Consider the following 20,728-nt stretch of genomic DNA (forward strand, 5'->3'; position numbering starts at 1 on the left):
ACGAGCAGATGAAAGCACCTCGATATTGAGGAGCAGATGAAAGCACCTCAATATTCAGTTTACTCCCGACGCAGGGAAGTGAAGGTCGATTCTATATTTGAAGGAGTTGATAGTATTCGCATTTACTACTTATGAAGGAAAATTGTTCCAGTGACGGATGACTCGGTTTGAAAAGAAACTCCTTCCGATGGGAAAGACTCCGATGGTTTGGACATGTGATGAGAGCAGGGGAGGATACAGTGCTGGAAGGTTTGGAGAGATTGGCAAGACAGGGTGCGCAGTGCAGATGTAACTAACAGATGTGGAGTAGAGGACCTGGAAACAGTGCTCAGAAGGGAAATACTCCGAAGGTTTGGACATGTGAAGGGAGCAGGGGAGGATACAGTGCTGGGAGTTGTGGAGAGATTAGCAAGACAGGGTATCTAGTGCAGCTAGATGTGGCTAACAGATGTGGAGTAGAGAACCTGGAAACAGTGCTCAGAAGGGAGACTCCTATAGTTCGGACATGTGAAAAGCAGGGGAGGATACAGTGCAGGGAGTTTTGGAGAGATTGAAAGTAAAAGGAAGGAGACCAGTTGGTAGACCTAGGAAAACGTGGGGAAGGTGTATACAGGAAGACTTAGCAGTGATGGGATTGGATGAGCATCAGGCAGAAGACAGAGCAGAATAGAGGAGACCCATAAAGCGTCCAACCGCTCAGGAAGAGTGAAAACGGACGTTAAACGAAATTATGATGATGATGATATCTCATAATAGAAGAAGAAAATAACAGAACTAAGAACATTACTTTCAGTAACTTCCTCTGCATTGCGCCACGTAGGGCTACAGCATACGCTTTTAAAATTAGGAACAGCAGACGCTTTTAAAATTAGGAACAGCAGACGCATTATAAATTAGGAACAGCAGACGCATTATACATTAGGAACAGCAGACGCATTTAAAATTAGGATGAGTAATCACTTAAATTAACTTGAGAAACAAACAAAGATTAACATGATTCTGAGGGGAAGTAGGCACCCGTTTATTATATATATATACATGTCTGTACATCATCAAGACCCCAAGACCCAGACCAAGCATTCCTAAACGTATACTATAGTCGCAGCACACGAGTCTGAGGTCTTCGTTATCGTGTTCTGGCAACTTGCCATTACACATGCACACACACACATACAGCTACATAATCAGCGACCTTATTTATTTTTTACAACAGAGGAGTGGCCGAAAGATAGAGAAGAGCTGTGTGGGTGGAGCCCCCCACACGTGCGATGCATACTCCATACGAGGGCGGACAAGACCCTTGTATATGGATAGCAGCGGTGCGGGGCAGAAGAACTGGGGGAGACGATACAGAACGCCCAACCTCGAGGAAGCTGATTTAGTGAGAGAAGAGATGAGAAGTTTCCAGTTAAGATTTTGAGTTAAGGACAGACCGAGGATATTTAGTTCTGAAGCATTATAAGGTGACAGCTGAGTGTAGTTGAAGAATAGGGGATAGGTGTTTGGAAGATTGTGTCGAGTTGAAAGGTGGATAAATTGGGTTTTTGAGGCATTGAAGGACACAAAAACCCAAAGGTTCCTTTTATCCCAATCGGAGATGATAGCAAGGTCTGAGGTTAAGGATTCTGCAGCCTCAGTCTTATAAACTAAAACAGATTTTTACGACAATTTCAATAATATGATTAATACAGACAAATGTGCCCTATGCGTAGACTATCATATAACATCGTAGACGCCATAACGCCAGGTTGCCAGAGCACGATAATTCACCTCAGTCTCGGGTGCCGCGACGAAAGCCAAGGCTGTTACACAGAGACAGCCTTGGCACAGCACCACTATAACTCCTCCTCTTCATCTCTCCTTTCCCTTCCCTCCTCTTCCTCCTCACTCAGGCTTAGTGATGAGGAAGACGAAGACGAGACCCTCCTTGTCACATAAATAGTTTGGGACGATGCGCCGCTCCACCTGAAGGAATTATGACCATCATCATCATCATCAGCCTCTTATATATTTACCAACTTCCGACTTCAAATATGTCTCCTGGGGCTCAATAACTAGATTCATTTATATCTATCGTTAAAATAGTTAATTCCCGATGTTTCTTGGCAATAGTTAGGTGTCAAAAAACGGTAAATACGATGCTCTGAGTACGATAATCTGGCAACGGTGCTCCCTACCTTCTTCCACTTCCCGTCCGCCTCCAGCTGGTCCATGTAAGGCTCCAGCTTGTCCTTGTATGAAGGCACGGTCTGTAGGAACTCATGGCGCATCACGATGATCACGAAGCCTCCTGGAGTGCCGGAGAGGAGGAACTCACTTAATCATTGGGGCATACGCTAGGGGGCGCGTCGTCTAGCCCACCCTTGGGAGACCGCCTCAAGGTTTACTCCAGGCAAATATGAAATCTCTATGTAGGCTCTTTCCCATCCTAAACGGCGCCTAAGTTCGCCCGTTTGAAAGGCCTCTCGTAAAAGTTGCTGGGATTACCAGGAACTGTTTTGCGATCCTATAGTAGAAGTAGGTAGGAAGACACCTACCGAACGGGCGTGACCTATTCTCGGTGAGGATATATGGGAAGCGAGGAGGGTGCTGAAGCCCTCCAAAGTCCTCACTAACCGTTTCCCTTTTGTCTCATCAACACCAGAGAGCAGTTCAGCATGCTCTCTAAAGACAGTTCCTCTCTCTTTCTACACCACACTACATTCACACAACACACACACCTTGAAACCTTGAACCTCCTCCTTATCAATTCCTGCAACATTCGTGGTCTTTGTTCTAATTTTCATACTGTGGAAACCATCTCTCCTCCTCTAAACCTTATTTTCTCTTCCTCACCGAAACACAGGTTACTGAGGCTACTGACAGCAACTTCTACTCTGTTCCCTCCTACTATCTCTATCCTAAATTTTAATCCTAAGCTAGATGTTGCACCTACGTGTGCAACGACATCACTTGCTCTCGTGCCCACGACCTTGACTCTTCTGAATTTTCCACCATCTGGCTAAGACTTCATTGTCATTCTATTACTAAATACATCTGTGCTGTTTATCTCTCACCTAACTCTACTAACTATGTAAAATTCTTTGACTATTTGAATTCTAAAGTGGAGCACATCTTGACTCACTCTCCCTTCGCTGAAATCTCCATCATGGGTGATTTGAATGTTCACCACCAGCTTTGGCTCTCATCCTCTTTCACAGACCAGCCTGGTGAACAAGCCTACAACTTTGCTCTCCTCAACGACCTAGAGCAGTTGGTTCAGCACCCTACACGTATTCCCGACCGTTTTGGAGACAGGCCCAACATTCTAGACCTCTTCCTTACCTCTAATCCTTTTGCTTACTCTGTCAAACTGTTCTCTCCGTTGGGTTCCTCCGACCATAACCTTATTTCTGTTTCCTGTCCTATCGCTCCTGTACATCCTCTGGACCCACCGAAGAGGCGATGCTTCTGGCATTTTGATTCAGCTCGGTGGGATGACCTTGTTATAGTAATTGTAGTATATCAATGGAAAAAAAAAACACGACAGATAGATTACGCCACCTTGTAGGAATGTCAGCTGTCAGTGTTTACCATCTCAGTTTGTATACAAAGCATTTCATCAAGTTTAGAGGTCACCTTGACATACGTGACCAATTGTAACTTCATTATGATTACTGCCTCCAGGAGAGAGACCCCTCTGTGTGTGCCCAGCGCATCTCAAGAGGTGATTGTCTCTGGAATGGAGGCATACATTCCACGTTCTTTTTTTACTCCTCATACTAAAAATCCTTGGTTTAATCGTGCTTGTTCTCGTGCTATTAAAGCCAATGCTATTATCTAGCCAAAAATGTCTCCCCCAATTTCACTTCTTACTCTTTCCCTCTTTTCTTTAACCCTGACGGCAGCACTGGCGTCTCATCTGTCTCTAAGGCTCAAACTTTCTTTAAGAACTCCACCCTGGACGATTCTGGGCATATTCCTCCTACTCACCCCCCCTCTGACTCCTTTATGCCCGTTATTAAGATTCTTCCAAATGATGTTTTCTATGCCCTCTCTGGCCTCAACTCTCAGAAGGCTAATGGACCTGATGGAGTCTCTTATTGTCCTTAAAAACTATGCTTCCGTGCTGACACCCTGCCTGGTCAAACTCTTTCGTCTCTGCCTATCAATATCTACCTATCCTTCCTGTTGGAAGTATGCCTTTGTATAGCCTGTGCCTAAGAAGGGTGACCGTTCCAATCCCTCAAACTACCGCCCTATAGCTTTACTTTCATGTATATCTAAAGGTTTTGAATCAATCCTTAACCGGAAGATTCAAAAGCACCTTCCCACTTCCAGCCTTCTATCTGATCGCCAGTATGAGTTCCGCAATGGGCGTTATACTGGCGATCTTCTTGCTCTCTTAACTGACTCTTGGTCATCCTCTTTTAGCCATTTCGGTGAAACTTTCTCAGTTGCGCTAGACATATCGAAAGCCTTCGATAGAGTCTGGCACAAGTCTTTGCTTTCTAAACTGCCCTCTTTCAGATTCTATCCCTCTCTCTGTTCCTTTATCTCCAGTTTCCTTTCCGGCCGTTGTATCTCTGCAGTGGTAGACGGTCACTGTTCTTCCCCTAAACCTATCAACAGTTGTGTTCCACAGGGCTCTGTCCTATCAGCCACTCTCTTCTTGTTATTCATCAATGATCTTCTTTCAATAACAAACTGTCCTGTCCACTCATACGCCGACGAATCCACTCTGCATTATTCAACTTCTTTCAATAGAACCCCATCCCAACAGGAAGTACACGACTCCAGACTGGAGGCTGCAGAACGCTTAACCTCACACCTTGCAATCATTTCCGATTGGGGCAGAAGAAACCTTGTGTCCTTCAATGCCTCAAAAACTCAATTTCCCCACCTATCAACTCGACACAATCTTCCAAACACCTATCCGCTATTCTTCAACAACACTCAGCTGTCACCTTCTTCAACACTAAATATCCTCGGTCTATTCTTAACTCAAAATCTCAACTGGAAACTTCATATTTCCACTCTCGCTAAATCAGCTTCCTCGAGGTTGGGCGTTCTGTATCGTCTCCTCCAGTTCTTCTCTCCCGCACAGTTGCTATCCATATACAGGGGCCTTGTCCGCCCTCGTATGGAGTATGCATCTCACGTGTGGGGGGGAGGGTGCTCCACTCACACAGCTTTTCTGGACAGCGTGAAGTCTAAGGCTCTTCGTCTCATCAGCTCTCCTCTTCCAACTGATAGTTTTCTACCTCTTAAATTCCGTCGCGATGTTGCCTCTCTTTTTATCTTCTATCGCTATTTTCACGCTGACTGCTCTTCTGAACTTGCTAACTGAATGCCTCCTTTCCTCCCGCGGCCCTGCTGCACACGACTTTCTACTCATGTTCATCCCTATACTGTCCAAACCCCTTGTGCAAGATTTAACCAGCATCTTCACTCTTTCATCCCTCACGCTGGTAAACTCTGGAACAATCTTCCTTCATCTGTATTTCCTCCTACTTACGACTTGAACACTTTCAAGAGGAGGGTATCAGGACACCTCTCCTCCCGAAGTTGACCTCTCTTTCGGCCACCTCTTTTGATTTTCTTTTTCTCAGGAGCAGCGAGTAGCGGGCTTTTTTTTATTAGTTTTTTTTTTGTGCCATTGAGCTGTCTCCTTTTTTGTAAAAACACTTTCACACTCACACTCACTCACGCACGCACGCACGCAGGCACGCAGGCTCACTTACTCACTCACCGTTCTTTGCGACGCGCACAACGTCGTCGAGGCCACTGTGTGAGATGTGACCTTCGCCCATACCGCCCGAGGTGACCACCAGGTCGTATGTGTCAGAGAGAGAGAGAGAGAGAGAGAGAGAGAGAGAGAGAGAGAGAGAGAGAGAGAGAGAGAGAGAGAGATGTAAAAGAAAAATACGTATATTAATCTTTACATATGAAACAACAACAATAACAATAATTCCACTCACACAACTCTCCTGGACAGAGTGGAGTCTAAGGCTCTTCGTCTCATCAGTTCTCCTCCTCTTACTGACAACCTTCTACCTCTTAATTAAATTCCGCCGCTATGTTGCCTCTTTTTCTATCTTTTATCGATATCTTCATGATGACTGCTCTTCTGAACTTGCTAACTGCATGCCTCCCTCCCTCCCGCGGTCCCGCTGCACACGACTTTCTACTCATGCTCATCCCTATACTATCCAAAACCCTTATGCAAGAGGTAAACTCTGGAACAACCTTCCTTCGTCTCTATTTCCCCCTGTCTATGACTTGACATATTTCAAGAAGAGTGTATCAAGACACCTCTCCTCTCGAAACTGACCTCTTTTTTGTCTACTAATTACTTTTATCTTTTATGGGAGCGGCGAGTAGCAGGCTTTTTTTGTACTCTTCTTGTTGCCCTTGAGCCGTGTCCTTTGATGTAAAAAAAAAAAAACACTAATACCTTTGGGCACGGTGGAGTGTCCGCTGCCGATAAACTCCAGGAAGTCGTTGGTATAGATGCCAGTCTCCCGCTGCTTCATCATGCCCTCCGACGGGTCCACAGCGTCTATGTGCCTGTGGGAGCGGCTGTAGTAGTTGTAGTAGTAGTAGTAGAAGTTATAGCAGTAGTAGTAGTTGTTGGGAATCAGTAAATTTACCCTACCCAACAGTTAGGTCACTCGCAAAGTGAATAACACACCCGTCAGACAATCCCAAACAAACAAGTGCTTACCAGCATTTAGGTGGTGAAGGTATCCAACAAGCAACTCCAGACAGCCGAACAAATAATAATCCTACCGGATCCGTATAGTAAAACTATCTGTCTCAAATAACTGCTGGGGGCACTTAGCTGAGAAGCGGGTTTCAAAAGATATTGTTGTCTCTGAAGTCTCGTTGCCGGGTGTAGTATCCCTCAGTCAGTTAATAGAAGGTACACTGCGTCCGAGTTAATGGGTGGGCTGCAGTGCCTTGGTCTTTACTTTGTGAAGGCCGGTGGTGGAGTGGGAGAAAACCAACCACGTGGGTCTGAAGCGATATTTTTAATTTCTCTCGCCAGATGGCGTGGCTTTCCTCTCTGTTTCCATAGGTGAAATTATCCTTGCTCTTTAATTTTAATTCAGCAAGAACAATTAGTTATTATTTCATGAAAGGAATCACTTCACTATTGTTATTCCTTTCATGGTAAATGTGGTTAGTCTTCAGGCAGTGAATAAGTTAATTCGGTCTCGGTTTGGGAGCCGATGACCGAGTATTTAAGTACCATACAAGGCTTATTTGAGCTCAGACGATACTCATAGTTGGCTTGAACTCTCGGCCCGAGACTAGTTCCATAAGGGAAATAGTTAATTTGTCTAGTCCCCCGGTTAACTGGCCTAATTCCTAACATAGTATAGCCTATCGATTTTAACTTGAGCCCTTGGGCGCGACACAAGGATTCCCCACGAGACCGCGCTGCTGCCACATCACTCCATTACTCTCCTCAGAGAGGGTGTCTATCTCTCTCTCTCTCTCTCTCTCTCTCTCTCTCTCTCTCTCTCTCTCTCTCTCTCTCTCTGCATGGCTGCGCAGGGCGCAAGAGTGAGATCTACTTCATTTGTCCATTGTGGCGTAACGTTGAATGGTGCGGCCTGGCGCCTGTTGCCAAGGTCCGTCACGCGGCAACGTTGCATGAGCCACGTTGCCAAGTGATATGGAAGGTTTACTGAGTCGTTGTCTTTCCCTCTAATCCCAGGTCGAGTGCCCCAGTCTGCGAGAGCAGTACCTCTCCCGGTGTCGTGATGTACATGGGAATTTTTCCCTTTCCCTAATGCTGGGTGAAAAGGCGTTCACCCCTGGACATGACGTCATGGGGTATCTGCAGGAGATGGGCATCCTCCATCTCTTGTAGGGTCTCTTTATAGAAAGTTCTTTGTATTTCACTAATGCATTTTAAACTAGTGCTATATCTGAATGGACCATTTCAAAACTATCTTCCTAATAACTTTTATCACCCTTAGATTATTTTAATTATTTGCCTTCCATTTTATTACTCCGGTGCCATATGACCAAGATGTTGCGGCGCCATGAAAGAAACTCTATATCAATCAATCAATCAATCCCTCTAATCCCAAGCCATTCATAACACCACGCAGTCGTATTATGAATGTATGTACATTCCATAAATAGATAACGTACAGACTAACAGTGAGACAAAACGTCATGCGCAGGTCATCGCTAGATCTGTAAACAATGGGGGTTTCCCCGGGCCAAGTCACAGGGCTCAATTTTAAGTTAGAGTTGATGGACTATAGTAATGCCGCTCCTGCCCGCTCCCAGTTCCCACCCAGCGGCCCTGCCTCTACACAAGCAGCTGTAATTTCCAACACATTATCTTCATCTCTTGGCGTTGGACTCGTGTTGAGGCTGAGGCACTGGCAGGCAGGAGGGAGTGGACTGGAGGATATTTAAGTATGGTGACCGGACATCCCCCTGTCTGCGGCCCTGCGGCACCCACCTGAAGCCTTCCCGGTGGAGTTCGCGGCCCACGCAGCCCGTCCCAGCGGCCACGTCCAGCACCCTGGCCTTAGCTCGCCGCTCCGGGGGTACCCAACGCAGCGCCTCTTCCAGCGTGATGGCGGGGCCACGGTACCCGCCTTTCCAGATCATCTAAGGGGACGGGGAAGCGGGTGATTACAGGTGAGTACCCCAGGGGCCGCATCACTTCACTCCCGGACCTCAAGGAGTAGTCGCCGGTTTAACGCAAAATCATTCCAGCGATACCCCATGATTCTGCGTAGGCACTTGGTACCGAAGGCATCTCTCTCTCTCTCTCTCTCTCTCTCTCTCTCTCTCTCTCTCTCTCTCTCTCTCTCTCTCTCTCTCTCTCTCTCTCTCTCACCATCTCCTCGTAGTTCTCGGACCACTCGTTGTAGCCGACCACCATCTCCTCCGGCGTGACCCCCGGCCTGTGTACTTTCGCGATCACTCTCATTGCCACGTCGCCTCGACTGCCGCCCTCAGACATTATCCTGCAGGAGGGAAGAGACAGAAGAATCACAGGCAGGTCATGAATACAGTACAGTACAATTCCCTTATACATCCTTTATATATTTACGAAGGTAGGTACAGTTTTCTAGCCCCGCGCCGCACTCCTCGCTGATTTGCCGGCTGGCTCTCCAGCTCCGCCCACCTCCATGGCAAGTGTGGCCCGCCTCTCTCTCTCTCTCTCTCTCTCTCTCTCTCTCTCTCTCTCTCTCTCTCTGGAATGGAATAGACTATGCAATCACATAGTTAGTGCAGCGACGGTAGCTTGGTTTGAGTAGACTGGATAGCTACATGGACGAGGATGACAGGTGATAGTGAGGTGTGGGTGCAGTAAGGCTCTCCGGCTTATTGCACGGCCAGCTGAAGTTGCTCTCTCTCTCTCTCTCTCTCTCTCTCTCTCTCTCTCTCTCTCTCTCTCTCTCTCTCTCTCTCTCTCTCTCTGTGTGTGTGTGTGTGTGTGTGTGTGTGAGAGAGAGAGAGAGAGAGAGAGAGAGAGAGAGAGAGAGAGAAAGAGAGAGGGTGTTATGAATGAACTACACACACACACACACACACACACACACACACACACACACACACTCCCAGGCTTCACGGTCTGAAAGGGCGGCAGTTTGAGCCCGCTCAGGCCGGATTCTTTCCGTTGACTAGGAGTGGTTACTATCCCCCCTTGAGCAAAGGGGATGGGGGGTGTGGTGTGTGAGGTCCTGGAAGTACCCATAGATCGACGATAAAGAGCACTTGCTCATGTCGGGAGGGTCCCTGCTGCTGGCGATTACGAGACCAACGCGTGATCAGGTCGTGGTGAATTACACACACACACACACACACACACACACACACATACACACACACACACTTTACACGTGGCAATTCCTGGCCGGCAATACACCCACGACGATCTAGCGGCTAGACCGGCTGGGTGCTCTCGGGAGAAAGTACCTTCACACGTGGGAGGAGCCGCCGGCATCAAGACGTAAACTGCTAGTAAATACAAGGGCATGAATTCACCCCAGACACCCCAAAAGGTTACTACCATATCTTAAAACCACAATGAGTTTGGTCCATCAGCCTAATATTGTAGAAATACTTTAAGTAAACGAGTTTTATCATAAGTAGTATTGATTGATTGATTGATTGTTTATTGTTGCATTTAACAACAAAGGAGAAGGGAGGAACATGCCATCCCAACCCCCAGGCATTACATAGTGTGATTATATAATACACGAAAATAACCGTTCCTTATACCTCCTTCGATATCTCGCAAAGAGATAAACATTTCCCGCAATGTTGCTGCCACTCTCTCAAAAGTTGTTTTGCGCAGACTCTGCTTCTTGTAGAGCTTATCTTGTGGGTCCCACAAGTGTCGATGCTGTCTCACTTCCTCTAGCAATGCCACCTCGGCCTCCCGGCTCCAAATCTTGTTATCTGCATCTGTCATTTCTTGTTTTATTGGCGCCGACATGTTGTTTACCCAGACGCCAGTCGGCAATAAAAGACGGACACGCTCAGCTGCAGAGAACTTACCGCGAGAAGAGCTCCCAGACCCAGACCCATACCAAAAATGCTGCTGCGCCTGTATTGCCAGCCGTGAATTGCCAGGTGTAAAGCCGCCTTTAGAGGTGAGGTTCGTGATTTTAATGAGAAGAGATCGCAAGAAGAGGGAGTTTTTTTGGAGAGTAATGGATATGAAAGTGAGAAAGTAGTTCATAGGGTCGAGAGGAAGAAGGGAATAAAACTAACAGAAAAGGAGGAAGGGTGGAAAGTGACATATACGAATATTAATGGAATAGTTTCATCGTAGATAGAATTAACGACTATTTGAGAGACAAAGAACCTGATATTGTGGGGCTGACGGAAACTAAGTTGTGACTCAATTGAGGTAGTGGGGATTGGAGAAGGTGCAAACAACATATGGAGGAGAGACAAAAAGATAAAACAGGGAGGAGGTGTGATGTTAATGGTTAAAAAAGGCATTAGGGTGGAGGAGGTAATTGAGGGTGAAGGCTTGACAGAGGTGGTGCTGAAGGAAGAAGGAGGCATTATGTAGTAGGGTATGTGCCCCCATGAACAAGCGTATGGGGTTGCGGGAATATAAACAAATGATACAAGAGACGGTGAGTTGCAAGGATGAAATGTTGAGGGCGTGTGAGAGAATACTTATAATGGGTGATTTCAACTGCATGGAGGTGGAATGGGAGGATTGGCAGACGCAGGGAGCAGACGAGTCGTGGGGAGGAAGACTACTGCAACTGGCAGTGGAACATGTGCTGACTCAGTGGATCAAGGAACATACCAGATTCGGGAAAGAAGGCGAGGCATCAAGACTAGACCTGGTATATATTTAGTAAGGCGCCGGAAATAATAGAAAATCTTAACGTAGATTGTCCAATAGCGAAGAGTGACCATGAGGTTGTGGACTTTGAAGTATCAGAAAATAAAACGATTGACCGAAAAGAAAATCACAAAATTGGGAGAAGCAACTATTGTGACTTTGTTAGCATGATAACCTTTTTTGAAAATGCAAATTGGAGTGGGCTGTACAAAGCCAAGAGTACACAGGATAAGTGGGAGGAGTTTTTAAAGCTATACAAGGAAACCGAAAATAGATATGTCCCCAAGGTAACCAAAAAGGATGTTGGTAAAAAGGAGTGGTTTAACAAGAGATCCGAGATAATTAGAAAGAGAAAAGAGGAAGCTTGGAAGGGATGGAGGAGACGAAGAAGAATTAACTCGTGGAACGATTTCAAACAAGCAAGGAATGAATATACAAAGATTAGAAGAGAAGAAAAAAGGAAATATGAAAAAGATATAATCGACAAGTGAAAAGACCTACCCAAACTATTTTATAGACGTGTGAACGGCAAATTAAAGAACAGAGAAAAAATCGATAAACTGAAAATGGATGAAACCACATATGAGGACCCAGCAAAGATGGCAGAGGTGATGAATAACAGCTTCCATAGAATTTTACAAAAGAAGATTTTGTACAACCCCCGGGCCAGGAAAAAGGAAGGGTTATGCAAGAGATTCAGTTAACGGTGCAGGAGGTCAAAGAAAGTTTGAACAAACTGGATGTAAGAAAGGCGACGGGGCCGGATGGAGTATCAGGGTGGATCTTGAAAGAATGTAGTGATCAACTTGCAGAGAAACTGCACTCCATAATGAGTGCCTCTCTGAGTGAAGAAAAGGTACCACAAGATTGGAAGAGAGCAAACATAGTACGGTACCGATTTTTAAGGGAGGCAAGAGAGCGGATCCATTAAATTACAGACCGGTATCACTTTTTTTTTTTTTTTTTTTTTTTTTTACGTTGTTGCCTATTGCGCCGGTAGGCATCTTCCCGGTGGGGCCTTATGGTCGCCCCAAGGCTTCTTCCAGGTGGGGCCTGATGGTCGGCCCAGCCCGTTCTGGCGCAGGCGAGTGTTTATGGTGGAAACGACGTAAAAAAAAAAAAAAAAAAAAAGATTTTCTATCAGCAGAAAAACATGAACCACGTGAGAAAATCGTTGGTTGGGTGAAACCGTAAATTGACCAAAAAAAGTTACTGCAAAATAATAGCCTAGTTTTCTTAAATGCATAATAATAACTTAGTATTCGTAAATGCAAAGTAATGGCTTAGTTTCATAAATGCAAACGAATCGCTTAGTATTCATAAATGCAAAATAATAGCTTTGTAATACAATTCACAATAGCCTACTAGTTTCCTAAATCCGCCGGCTGGCATGGTCGATGACGTCATTACATAACATTGTCAAGTGAGAGTTAAATGGTTTTATCATTATATATTTTTAGAGCATATCAGAATATTTGTGCAAATTATCAATGTTTTCTTCGTATTTTCTTAGGGAGGACGTTGCAGGAATGAATACAACATTTATTCAAATGCATAATAGCCTTGTGAACAACTTTAGCTGTCCTTGACTAAATTTGAACGAAATGTAATAAGAGACATTTTCGTCCACAAATTACAAACTTGTTATCAGTGTGCACAACTGACAAATTCATATCTAATAAATTATGGAGAGTGTATATGTAGTGACATATCTGAACATTAGCCTCTTTCCATGCGGTGTATATATTTTAAAGTCGGGGCCGGTGAACGAAACTCAGTGGACAGTGTGTCAACACTTGTGTCCACGATTTGACAACAGTAGTTTTCCTGGGTTATTGGTCATGGAGTTCCCTGATATTAGGCACTGTAAAGCCAAAGACAGGGAGGGGATGGTAGCTGTGGTAGTGCTAATTGCCAGTTGAGCTATGTAAAAAAGCAACGAAAAGGGGATGGGGGGTGAAAAGGGGCAGTATACACGATTTGCCGTTTATGTTGTAACCGACGGTGGAATTTACGAGCTCACATAACTATACACGGAAGGAAGTACTCTTGTAGATGATACAATCCTTTCACTTTCTTATTCCAGAAACATCAGTACAAACCTCTTGTGCTGCTACGAGGCAACCCACGGAAGTACTTACCAGGAATCGGTGTTCGGTCCCTCAGGCTGCCCCTCCGTCGCTGCGTCAATCTAGGTTACACGCGACACAACAACTGGTCACATGCGTTCGGAAGAGTATTTAGGAGCCTCAAAGGGTACGTAATGGTTACACTTACGACAGGGCACGCGCCACTACCGACGGACTCCTGATATGTGAGCTCCGTCACCTCAGGCAGCCGTGCGCCACCCTGCAGTGTTGCCACCGGCCGCTGGGGTAGATTCCCTGGGACAAGGTTACCCGAGGTCTCCTCAGAATAGTATACTCAGTATGACTTGATTAACGATGAGTGAAGGGTATTTGCTTTGGAGACTATTTGAGAAAATATCACCCGCTAAGAGTTAAAAAGTAAAGTTGATTATGGCGGAATCTGAAACTTTCCATCGCCTATAGATGACTGAACTGATGTTTGAGAAACAAGCAATGAAACCTACTCGTCCCCGGATCCGATGCGCGTTAACAAACAACGTCGTTGTCTGAGAATTACAATGCATTTCTTATACAATTTTATTTTCTTTAAAATGAATATTACGAGGATTCAAAACACTTCCTTAAAACACTGAGCTGCATACACAAAACAAAGCAAATATTACAAGTGTAAACACAAGATTTACTCATGCCCGTTAAATGCTTGCGTGCCTACGTGTGAGCGCTGCCACCACTAGTGAAGGGGTACAGTGGAAGTGATGCAACATCTTGTCAGGATGACACGACAGTGTAGCGCAAGTCATATGCAACCCTTACCTCCCATAATGGAGGCTCGTTACTCTTCATAAATTATTATACCTACGGTTCGTGATTTCCCTCAGATTAGTGAGGACATACAGGTCATTAGACGTATGATTTGCTCTCTCTCTCTCTGTCCCTCTCTCTCTGTCTCTGTCTGTCTCTCTCTCTCTCTCTCTCCACTGCCCACCCACACGTCAGGCCCGTCGGGTTATCAATTTTTTCCGTCCGCTGCTGATTGTTAATAAAAAACTTGACTTTGGAAATAAGCGAGATACGGTCATTTTCAATTTAGATATGTTTGCTTGAATTACACTGTACGTGTGTCTGTGTATGTGTGTGTGTGTGTGTGTGTGTGTGTGTGTGTGTGTGTGTGTGTGTGTGTAAGACTGAGGACAATATATTTTTTGGCTCGGATCTCCTAGTTAGGGGGAAGTGGGGTAAGATGAACCACTTATTAGATTTTTCGACCTGGGGTCTTCCCTGGTAACGTGACCCTGTCTCTGTCAGTGTTCATTTGAGCAGCTGTCATTTAACTTTAACCATAAACAAAATTGATATTCTCCTGATAAGGCTTTCACCTTTTTAAAGCCTTTAAAAAAGAGGATAGTACACATTTTTTATGTATCAATAGTACATATACATCCTTTTAAAAGAATAAGAAATCCTTTTGAAAATTTAGCAAAATGCACTTATGTCCATCAACAGGCCTACGAGAGATTGAATCTTCCCAAGTCACATGGGAACACAAACTGGTTCGACTTTCGCAGACTATCAGACAAGTTTTTCGGAGCTGGTAGTGTCACCGAAATATCTTTTTTATCGAATGATGCTTCATCATCGTGGTCGATTATGAAGGCCTGTTTGCTTTCAATGGGCCTGTGTCCCGGGATTCTCTTCATGAAAACTCCCTCGATTTCATCACCGTCGATTACGTCGACTCTTGCGACATATCTGTGTGGTTCCCTTCATGTTATGAATGTTCACTACCACGAAACCGCCTTCCATTAATTCGTCATCCGATATATCGTCATCAGAGTCTTATGTAAGTGAATCCATGGTCTCGCATACATCGTCCTCACTATCATCATCCGAAGTTACATTATAGATGCAGTCTGTCTTGACTTATGTCTCTTACCAAACAAATTCTTCACAATTTCTTTATTCGCCTTGGCGGCCTATTTTTCTTCTCTCTCTGCTGCTACTTCATCCCGGACTGGCGTATCAGTCAGTATTTTTGTGGCTCTTTTCTTTTCTTTCTTTCTTCTTTTTTCCATCGTCGAATGCAGCGGAGGCCCTTTTCATCACATCGAGGGGTACAGGGGCCCGGCCCGTTTTTCTGATGTATTTTCGCGGCATCTGATATCAAACAGATTACAATGAGGATTAAAAATAATCATTCACACATGATGGGTAAGATGAACTGATGGTTCATCTGTCCCCAAACTTAAAGGTTCATCTTACCCCTCCGCGGCCATTTTGAATGAATCGTTTGTAAATATGTTAATACAAACCGTTACCATCGAAAACATGGACAGAAGAATTATCAAATACTAAACTAATCACCAGCAATTTGCAACAAATGTAAGACTAATACATACCAGAGTAATTGACGATATTCTCGGCTTCCAATATTTTACTTTTCAATGGAAGAAACATGTAACATGAAACTTTCGTGGCGGTCGTGACCAACTGTCAAAAGTCGCGTGGTGGACGCAGACATGTCCCCGAACGGCCAAGAACAGGCAAGAAAGATGCCGAACTTGTTCGCGACACTTGATGACTTGCATATTCGCGCACATTCGTGAGCCAAAATTCGGCAGTGTATTTGGGGCTAAAGTTTCATGTTGCATGAAAAATTCGCGGCCGTTCGCCGAATGTGCACGAATGCAAAATGGACGCCGAATTGTCGCCGACATGTTGCAGACAATTCGGCGTCCGATTCGCGGTGTTCGGCGAATTGTCGCCGAATTTTGAAAGGTGAATTTTAAATTTTATTGGCAAATTTGTCGCCGACATGTCGCCGACTATTCGGGGACATGTCTCCGACATGTCGCCGAATGGCCAAGACTATTCGGGGACATGTCCCCGAATATTCGGCGAATAAATCACGACATGGCAAACGGGTCGCGGTGGGAGGTGTACACGGGGGTCTATCTATCTATCTATCTATTTATTTGTGGATTATCTCTCTCTCTCTCTCTCTCTCTCTCTCTCTCTCTCTCTCTCTCTCTCTCTCTCTCTCTCTCTCAATATATATATATCTATATATATATATATCTATATATATATATATATATATATATATATATATAAATATATATATAGAGAATAAAATAATACTATAATAAAAAGTAAACAAGAAAATATGAAAAACAAGAAGAATCATGAATATATAAAATAGGTATGGAACTAACATTTTCATTTCTTTCATAATTAATTTACTATTTATTTCTTTATTTATTTCTTAATATCATTATTCTGCCATTATTTAACCTTTGTTTCATTTTCAGTTATCTAGATTTATTTCTTCTTTCAGTTACTGGTTTGTTTACTGATATTACGTAAACATTCATTCATACTAAAATATTTGTAGGAGAGTAAATCAAAAACAAGTCACATTTATACATTTTATTACACATACTATCATACATATTACTACACATATTACCACACATGGTATTTACTCGCCCACAATTCTGTCCTGTCAGGCCACTGCTCCCCGGGTGTTGTAGTAGTCCATGAGGTAGGCGCGGATTCCCGTGCTCTTGTATGCCACATGGGCATCAGATGATCAGCTGTCAGAAATCTTGGCACTGTCGGAGAATTGTCCCCGACATGTCGCCGACACTTCGGGGACATGCGAAGACAATTCGGAGACTTGTCGCCAGTTATTCCGCGACAAAAAAAAACGTTAACATTTCAGATTTTGAGCTCGGCGACTTGGACGCCGAATAGTCGGCGACATGTCTCCGAACTGTCCCCGAATTGTCTTGAGCATTCGCCGACATGTCGCCGAATGGTCACGAACTGTTAGAATCTTGGTCATGTCGGCGAACCGGTCGCCGAATTTTTTCACGAACTGATTCGGCGTCAAGTTCGTGGCCAAAATTCGGCAGTGTATTTGGGGCTTAAGGCGTCTCCTAGAAGTGATAATCAAGACTAAATCAAATGACAGAGCAGTAGCAGAAAGACGTCGCACTGCTATTGCCCATAGTATAATATCTGCTGTCAGACCTCGTTCATTCATATCACCAATTTTGCTAGGAATATCTGTGTATATTAATAGAAAACTGGATTCACGTGAACTCATTGATCTTCTCGGTAGTTTATCTTTTGCAGATAACTACAGGGAGGTTCAAAGACTATATGATGCCCTTTTACCAAAAGGAGAGCAGTTTTTTTACCTTTCTGGAGATCTAGTCAATTTTATTTTTGACAATGTAGATATATATGTTCGCACTCTAACATGTCATGGCACGTGGCATACCAAGGGTGGCATTGCATGTGTAACCCCAGCAGCAACAGATCAGGTTTCATCTCTGCTACAAAGGTCCAGCAGTATCAGATCTGTAGTGCAGATGGGACAGTTCAGTCATGTGCCCATAAAGCCATACAAAAAACCTAAATCTGCAGGACTGAAATCAGTCATAATTGACCCACCTGAACCCCCTCAACCACTCCCAGCCCTGTTGAACCTGGCTAAATCTCTGGATAGTATATAGTTTGCTTGTTTTTCCCAAGCTATTCCTGCAGCAGAGTGTCCTTCCTGGAGTGGATTCATGCAGGTGGCAGTCACAGGGGACAATAATCATAAAAGCAAGATATAAATTCTTCCATTCACCAACCAAGCACCATCTCAACCATCAACCATTTTTGGGAAAGTGTCTTGTGACATTTGACCAGCCACTGTATATCAAAGCTGTTAAGGCCTCCCCTGAGCTCAAGAACACAATAGTCAGGCTTGGTGGGTTTCACCTTCTGATGTCATTCATGGGATTTATTGGCTACATAATGGGCGGTAGTGGTTTGGAGAGTCTGTGGCAGACAGTCTATGCGCCAAACACACTGAATCATATGGTGACAGGGCATGCATATGCAAGAGCTCTTCGTGCCCATTTACTCACAGCAGCTGCTCTTGTGAGGATCTTACTACAGACACCAGGTTGTCTGATTGGGATGGATATCAGTCAGTTTTGCTCTGTTCAAATAATGCTCCTTGCCAGGGAGTGTGACATGAGTAGCATTATGAATGAAGAGGTAGTTCAGCAGCTGACTCACATTTTACATGATCTCATGGCAGATGCTGCTAGACAAAGTCGTACAGGCAAGTTATGGATCCAGTATTTAAAGCAGGTGCAATTAATTATGCTCTTTATCAGAGCAGATCGCACAGAAGACTGGCATTTGCATCTTCATGCTGTGAGTAAATGATCCCGATATTCCATGCAGCAGGCCATACTGCTTATGCTAAATCATCACGTTTGTATCTTGACTCAATGAAGAAGCTACCTGAAATCATGGGTGAAACTGAATTTCTAAATTTCCCCAAGCATGGTTACTTCACAATACGGAGAAGTGATACATTTTGGAGTGGGAATTTTACAGACCAAATAATTGAGCAAGAACTCATGAGATTATTGAAGACATCTGGTGAACTGGCTCGTGGTAGGGGAATAACTGATAGCACTGTGACCAAATGGGTCTTTGTAACTCCAAAATGTGTTCCTATCTGCAATGCACTGGAAAACTTATGTGGTGTTCATAACAGCACATCAGACCAGCATGCTGATTTACGTCCATCCGGAACAGCACGTGACAGTCAGGATTGTGAAACTTTCATTAATTGGCTTTCTACACATTCCCCGTTCTCATATCAAGGGTATGAATCTCTTGTCTGTATTTCTACTGGTGAAGTTGCTAATACTGCAGCAAATGCTGATGAATCCTACACAGTGGGGAAAGCTGGAGCAGAAGCAATGACAGGACACAACTATGCTGATCAGAAAATGAAGCGAAAAGACAGGGTTTTGTCAATCAGCAGCACTAGATCTCAAGTTTCTATAAGAGGACAGAGTGTGGAAGTCAACGCTGCCGTTCTTTTCATGCGTGTGACATGTATTATGAAGCATCATAATTAAATGCGGGATTTCCTTTGTTATGAATTTGGGACCCACCCTCCCTCCCTTTTTCATCATGGGATGATGCGCAAAAACATTAAAAGTGTCCTTGCCATTATGCTGAAGTCAAAGGTGAATGGCCAGTTACAGATTCCCGAGAACTTACAATTCATTATTGATGGTGGCCACCTCTTACACAGTGTAACTTGGTCATGTGACGCTACATATGGAAAGGTGTGTGACACCTATGTGACACATGTTCTTAATCATTATGGAAGGGGCTCAGCAATCATATTTGATGAATACGATTGCACCATATCAACAAAAGCACTAGAACAACACAGGAGAGCAGTCCAGAATGCATCTGCAGGTATTATATTTGAGGTGGACATGGTGCCTACCACCTCCCAAACGTCATTCCTGGCAAACAGTAAGAACAAGCAGCGGTTGATTGGTATACTCATGAAAAAAATAAGTCTAATGGTGTGAACCGTTAGCAGAGCACTGCAGATGCAGATCATCTCGTTGTAGCCACATCACTGACTGCAGCAGCTGGTGACCATGAACGACCAGTTGTAGTTGTTGGGAAGGATACTGATTTGCTGGTGATGCTCACTGCCCAGGCAACTAGAGATATGAACATTTTCATGATGTTTGAACGTGATCCATCAGTTTACAGCATACATGCTAGTCAACAGGCCATCAGTCCCAACCTTAAAACCAATCTCTTGTTCCTACATGCTATAACAGGCTGTGATACTGTTTCAGCCTTATACGATGTAGGTAAGATGAAGGCAGTGTCCATTATTGAAGGCAGGAACGAATGGGGAATGTTGGATGTGTTTCATCAGCCTTCATCAAGTCATGAAGAGGTGGCAAGAGTTGGAGAACAATTTTTGCTAAAACTGTATGGGGCAGTTCAGTCCACCTCTCTGGATATGCTTCGGTATGTACTGTACATGAGGCAGGTTGGTAGAAAATCTATGTACTCGTGGAGTCAACTTAGAGAGCCTGCCACCAACATCAGCTGCCACCAAATATCATTCATATCGGGCCTACTTAGCAGTGCAGCAGTGGTCCGGAAATGAGCTGGCACCTACTGAATGGGGATGGAAAGTACAAGATGGAAGGTTGCTTCCAGTTACAACAGACCAACCTGTGCCACCTGATCGGGTGTTGCGAATGAGCTCATGTGGCTGCATAATAGGATGTGGAAAAAATGCAGTTGTTACAGAGCTGGGCTATTTTACACTGAGATGTGTTCCTCGTGTATTGGGAGGACATGTAACAACAGCCAATCCATAGATTCAGATGAGGGTTGAAACTAGAATTGCGTTGTAAATATTATGACATAAATGTACTCACATTTGGTACCTGCCAGACTGGATCAATGG

The 20,728-nt window shown here is 44.4% G+C and overlaps 1 protein-coding gene across 1 annotated transcript; it reads right to left on the reverse strand.

Annotated features, from left to right (window-relative positions):
• Positions 1 to 2,022: 2,022 nt before the first annotated feature.
• Positions 2,023 to 13,623, reverse strand: LOC127002518 (uncharacterized). The gene is made up of 5 exons (XM_050868587.1): positions 13,471 to 13,623; positions 8,852 to 8,981; positions 8,468 to 8,619; positions 6,437 to 6,549; positions 2,023 to 2,290 (listed from the first exon to the last, which is right to left on the reverse strand). The coding sequence occupies exons 2-5, from the start codon at positions 8,975 to 8,977 to the stop codon at positions 2,061 to 2,063; spliced, it is 621 nt and encodes a 206-aa protein (XP_050724544.1). The 5' UTR covers positions 8,978 to 8,981; positions 13,471 to 13,623; the 3' UTR covers positions 2,023 to 2,060.
• Positions 13,624 to 20,728: the final 7,105 nt, after the last annotated feature.

Source organism: Eriocheir sinensis, chromosome 23, assembly GCF_024679095.1.
Source record: "Eriocheir sinensis breed Jianghai 21 chromosome 23, ASM2467909v1, whole genome shotgun sequence".
Classification (NCBI taxonomy): Eukaryota; Metazoa; Arthropoda; class Malacostraca; order Decapoda; family Varunidae; genus Eriocheir; species Eriocheir sinensis.